General features: G+C 47.9%; 1 protein-coding gene across 2 annotated transcripts in view; it reads right to left on the bottom strand.

The window, feature by feature from the left end:
* Nucleotides 1-1,423: 1,423 nt before the first annotated feature.
* Nucleotides 1,424-6,000, bottom strand: part of Rnf185 (ring finger protein 185) — a 40,883-nt gene continuing 36,306 nt past the window's right edge. For both annotated transcript variants that reach the window (XM_045133130.1, XM_012950056.2), the window contains one exon: nucleotides 1,424-3,717. In XM_045133130.1, coding sequence (XP_044989065.1) covers nucleotides 3,620-3,717 — 98 coding nt within the window. In that variant the 3' untranslated portion in view covers nucleotides 1,424-3,619. The remainder of the gene's footprint in view (nucleotides 3,718-6,000) is intronic.

Below are 6,000 nucleotides of genomic sequence, written 5' to 3'. Positions count from 1 at the left end.
GAGCAGCTGTAGCTAACCTTTCCCAGTTCCCGGAAAAGTCAGGTAATTCAGAGAAATGCAAGATAAAATGCAAAGAAGGGGCGGGGGGATGGAGAGATGGCTTAGCGGTTAAGGTGTCTGCTTGCAAAGCCAAAGGATCCTGGTTTGACTCTCTAGGACCCAAGTAAGCCAGATGCACAAGGGGGGCATATCCATCTGGAGTTTGTTTGCAGTGGCTGGAGGCCCTGGAGTGCCAATTCTCTCTCTCTCAAATAAATTTAGAATTTCTTTAAAAAAGTGTAAAGGAAGGAAACTGCTATGTGTAGAATGATATACCCAAGAGATTATAACTCCAAGGTGGGCCCAGAGAACACTCCAAAACCACTTAACAACTAAGAGGAACTGCTGGAGAGTGGAGAAGTCTGGGCACAAAGCTAACACCCAAACCACCAGTTTATTTACCTAACCATAACTTGGTCAGGATCCAAGACTAGATCTGGCTGACAGATTCATACTCAAGTCTGAGCCTAGGATCTTGAAGACCTAGATCTTAAAACTACCTCAAGTCAAACATGGTGGCATACATCTATGGTCCCAGCTATTTCGGAAGCTGAGAAAAGATAACTTGAGCTTAGTAGTTCAGGGCTAGCCTGTACAACGTAGAGCAACCATGTCTCAAAAATCAAGTTCCGGGCTGGAGAGACGGCTTAGCAGTTAAGGCGCTTGCCTGTGAAGCCTAAGGACCCATGTTCGACTCTCCAGGTCCCATGTGAGGCAGACACACAAGGTGAGGCGGGCACACAGGGTCGCACATGTGTACAGCATGACACTTGCGCACAGTATGACACACGTGCTTGGAGTTCCATTACAGTGTCTGGAGGCCCTGGCACACCGATGCTGTCTGGCTTTCTTGTTTAAAAAAACAAAAACAAAAAAACCCAAAAACAGTAACAACAAAAAACAAGCCAGGTTCCTCAGGGTTCTGCTATCTTGAGGGGACTGTTCTACTTGTATCCAACTAGACCTTCCCAGTGTCTCTTCTACTTGCTCAAATCGGGCCAGTCTCTGGCTTCCAGTCTTTCCTCCTCCCAGAGCCATCACCTACAACCCACTGACTGATTTATCTCTCAAAAATGTGACTCTCTTAGAGACACACGTGAGTGGTCGCCCCTGAAGATCCTGACAGGACACAGCTAAGCTCTATCAAGACAGCTTGTTGCTTGTGAGCTTAGGAACTCCAGACTGGGACTGCCTGGCAGACAGGTGCTCTTTGGGCAGGGCTGTAAACAAAGCTAGACCTCCAGTTGACACTGTTCATCTCTAATTACCATTGTGTTTGAAGACATAAATATTACCAAGGCCACACAAGAACTTCTCGGGGCCCAGACCTGTGTGCCCATTTCCCAACCATTCATATCCCATAGCACAAAGTCCATACTCACAGTAATGTAAAACCATTTATTTAATTCTAAATCAAATCACTTTCACAACAGTGAAAATTAGTGACTGGTAAAGGTGTGCTGCTGTACATATTGCCATGTTCTGACTGTGGTCAGGACCTGGTCCTTATCCATGAGGGTGGCAGAAGGACAGAGGTTGAGAAGACCACACACACACACACACACACACACACACACACACACACGAAAGAAAAGCTGCTGTGGCCGAGGGTGAGTGGTGATCCTATGGAGGCTACCCTGTCGAGGGCAGGGGGCTCCCAAGCTGGCTCTCCTGCCCAGCTCCCAGTCGGAGGTGCATGGGGACCTATAAGGTTCACAAGAGGCATGTTGCCACCCCAGCTTTACTAACAGTGTGTTCCTGGATGTCGTTGCTGGTAGAGCTCTCCTGGGCTCACCACATTTCAAAAATGTTCAAATAATTTTTTCTACTCACAACTCTTCTTTAATCTTTCTTCTGGAAACTCGTATCTTTAAGTACACTGATTAAAGTTTTCCCTGTACTAGTTAGAGCCACACTACGAGAGGACCTACCAATTTTCTCTAGAACAGAGACCCCCTAGGGACCCCTATACCGGGGATTTCTAGGGGACAAAGAGAACACTTGAGGGGATGCCCATGAATGTTAAAAACCCGTCAGGCACACTATAAAGTTGGTGGCTTATTCCTAGCAAGTGAATTTGCCTAACCAACCCACCTACTCAATACTTTACAGTTTTGTCTGAACACTGGCATCGGCAGGTGTGTGGAGAGGGGCGGGGACTATGCGGTGGGAAGGAGGGTTTCCTCACCATCCTCAAGGTCTTGGTTTCCATACATTATATTGTTGGATGTGGAAAAAGCACCAGGTAAGGCTTTCTTCCATTTAGTGGTTATTGCTGCAGGCAAGCCAGGAGCAGTGTGGGCTGGAGGAGTGAGCAAGAGACCCCAGCAGAAGCCCATCTCGCATCACCACTGACAGCTCCAGGGAGAAGCTAGTTTCCAAGCTGTAGCTTGGTGGGCAGTGCAAGAACTGCCTCACCTGCCCAGCGCCACATTCCTGCGGTCAGATCTGGAGGAAGCACTTTAGGAAACTGAAAAACAAATCAGACCTGGAAAATATAGTCTCTCCTGGATTCACATCCACCCCTGGCTTTGGCATATGTACAAGTTTTCAGGGACTCTATGGAGCCATACCAAAATCAGGATCACAGGTGGGTACCCCAACTCCCTGTCTCTTTAAAAGGAGAACTGGGCTTCTGAGGTTGGTGTTCTTGCACATGCACTGGGTGGCCCTGATGGAGCCTCCAGTCTTCTCTGGGTGAGTGCTGGGAGATGTAATCAGAGCTTCTGCGCCCTAGGGGCAGGGCCTGCTTGTTTGGTTGTTCCTCTGTCATCGGAACTCTGAAGCAGAGCAGCCAGTCTCAGGTTAGCAGTAGTCTAGGCTCTCTTCCCTCTGAAGGAGAGAGGCAGATGCACTTAATTTTGAGGAGAAACTTGATGGGAAATCTGAGTGCAGTGACATGTCTCAAGTAGGGACAATCTACACCAGGAAGCTAGGAGATCATTCAAGCAGCTTTGAGGGCCAAGAAACCAGCAAAGCCTGGGTAAGTAAAAGACCTGAGTCTTGGGTAAATTCATGAAGCAACTCCAGCTTCAGCTGATGCAATTATGGTCTTCCCAGGACAGCAATTTCTTATGTCTCTGCTGAGAGAGGGGAAGACAGACAGACCAGTACTGGAATCCGGAAGGGACCCTCTCTGTAGAAGCAGTCCACTTTGGAGGCCACTTATTAAGGGGTATTTAAAGAGATAAAAGTAAGTTTCCATAAATACCATTTAGTTCATCCCTTTGTTTCCGCAATATAAAACTCAGGGTAAAGATAATCTGTTTCTTTCTTTCCCATCACTTCCCTGTGTGTACTCAGAACTTGATGAACAGGACTTCACATTGCCGCCCATGAGGGGGGACTCAACACCAAGGCCCGAGGTGACAAAAGGACTGTTTACGCAGTGGTGACACTTGGGGGTCCTCATCAGCTGATCTTGAGTTCCGCAGCTCTAAGGGAGAGGACAGACTCCTTGACGTGTTTCTGATCCGACTCTGGGGTCAGGAGTAGCCAGGAAGCCAAACACCAGGAACGGGGGTGGCACATCACCAGTCCAGAGGCTTTGCTATGGATGCAGACAGGACGGAGCCCAGCCCTAGGCAATCAGGAGCCAGAACATGATCACCAGGGCTACAAACAGGAAAAGGCGTGACAGGAACTGTTCATCCACGTACTGGGGTGTCCCAGGGACAGCTAGAGAGACAGGAGGGAGAAGAGAAGCCATCAAAAGGCTGTAGCTGTGCACACTGTGTGTTCAGGCCAGGACTGGAGAAAATAAATCTTCCCTTTTTTATAACAACAAATCTTCTACAATTAAGACTTCCAAATCCCAACAGGAATCAAAACAAAAACATATGAAATAATGCAGCAATAAGGACGTGATCTCCAACTATCCTAAAAGGAGCTGGCCTGCATGTGCTGAGTAGCGGGACACTCCTAGAGGGAGGGAGAAGAAAAGCCACTGTCGCGGAACTGCCCGATGCTGCGCGGTGCGCCTGGGATCACTTGGCAGGCACTGCTTCTGAGTAAGCAGTAGCGAAAGCGTGTATGTGGCCTGCTGAGATCGAAGACTCTCCCGACAGTTAATATCTCTACCCACTCCCCTTGCAAGCCAAATACATCACTTTATATGAGTTCCTCAGGAAATAGGATGTTCTAGGGCCAAGGGTGAAGTGGTAGAGGGCTTGCTTAGTATGTTTGAGGCTCAAAGTTAGATCCCAGCACTGCAAAATAAATGAATAAATAAATAAATAAATAAGGATCCAGGAAGATGGCTCAACAGTTAAAGGTCCTTGCCTGAAAAGCCTGTTGTCCCAGGTTCAATTCCCCAGCCATCCACCTAAGGCTAGAAGGGCATTCCTTTGTAGTGGCAAGAGACCCTGATGCATCCTGTCTCTCACTCATACACACATGCAAATAAATTTTTAAAAGTAAGTGCTAGATATGGAAGCTATCAATAATAATAATATGTTTAGCCCAAGCTGACCTGGAATTCACTATGTAGTCTCAGGCTGTCCTCAAACTCACAGCCATCCTCTACCTCTGCCTCCCGAGTGCCGGGACTAAAGGTGTGCACCACCACAACCGGCTGGCCCTTGTCTGTTTTCACAGGGGACGTTTACTTAGGAATCTTCACTGCAGGTGTACATCAGGCTTGACCCCTTAGAGTTGGAGTTGCTATGATACATGAATAAAATTTCCTGTAAATATTAAGCAAGTTCCCAGAACAGCAGTGGAGATGCAGAGGCACTCTCCTGCCTCTCCACACACTGATCCCAGAGGACTCCATGTCTGCCACTGCCTTTCTTGTGTCTGAGATGTGTGTGCATGTGGACAGCTTGCTTTAGGGATCCTTTACCTCCTAAGCGCTGAGAATACAGGCATACACCATCATGCCCAGCATTAACATGGCTCTGTAAACTAAGATCAGATCCTCACACTTGCAGAGCAAGCCCTTTACCCAACTGAGCCATCTCCTCAGTCTTTACGCGTGCCTTTGGTGGTGCGTCTCCCTAAGAGAAGTAGGGCGCAGACACCGTATAGAAGGGTTGATAGCGCTGGGCAAGAACTTAGGTCTCAGTTCCTCATTGTTTTCAGAAAAGCTACTACTTAGAGTTCCCTGTCCAACTTTGGGAGAAAGAGGGCAAGAGAATCAACATCTAGGCTAGGTAAACTGATCCACACATGAGAAAGGAAAACTATGGATTGTTTTAAGTTTCATAAGAAGATTCAGAGTCCAGCCTGGATGTGGAGTGAACAGTAGGATTCAGTCTAATCCTTGGACAGCTCAGACAGAAACGAGCTGCCAGGAAGTCCCTGTGCCTCCACAGGGTCTCTCTCTCCTTCAAGGCAAATCACATCCTGCTTTGGTATCTCCTTCCACTGGATGATGTGTGTGAACAAGAGATGTTCAGGCAGGTAAGGTATGGAAGGGTGCTTCCAGTACTTCTTGGAGTTGTATCCATTCCAAGTTGCATAGTTGGGTGCTCTGCTTAACTGACACAGGCAGGCCTAGACAGACTGACTGATCGCCTACTATGTGCCAAGTTCCTGAGGCCTCTGCTCAGATCACCTCTGAGTGACTTTCAACTCTAGAACCTAAGTTCCTGACCAGAGCCATGCAATGCTCACTTCTGTATCTCACACTGTGCCTAGGGCCCGCAAAGCTCCAATGGGTGCAAAGAGAGCTCTTTTGTAGGTTCTCGAACACTAATCTTGGCTTAGGTGTCTGAGTCTAATATGAACCTTGTTACACGGCTCTACTCTGAATGCAGCAGGTAAACAGACCAGTGACTAGAGGAAGAAATGCAGCAGCAGGTGGCATATATAAAACAGACTCCCATGATCTGAGGTGGGGATCAGCCCCATTTTGTGTTCTGAGAATAGCTGGACACCAGAGAACAGATAGGCCCTGACTCTGCACTCCTCTCTGCCCTCAGTGTTCAAGGTGGAGGGTACATGTTTAGGACTAGGTGT

The sequence above is a fragment of the Jaculus jaculus genome, chromosome 13, assembly GCF_020740685.1.
Source record: "Jaculus jaculus isolate mJacJac1 chromosome 13, mJacJac1.mat.Y.cur, whole genome shotgun sequence".
Lineage (NCBI taxonomy): Eukaryota > Metazoa > Chordata > Mammalia > Rodentia > Dipodidae > Jaculus > Jaculus jaculus.
This window is presented reverse-complemented; position numbering and strand designations above follow the sequence as displayed.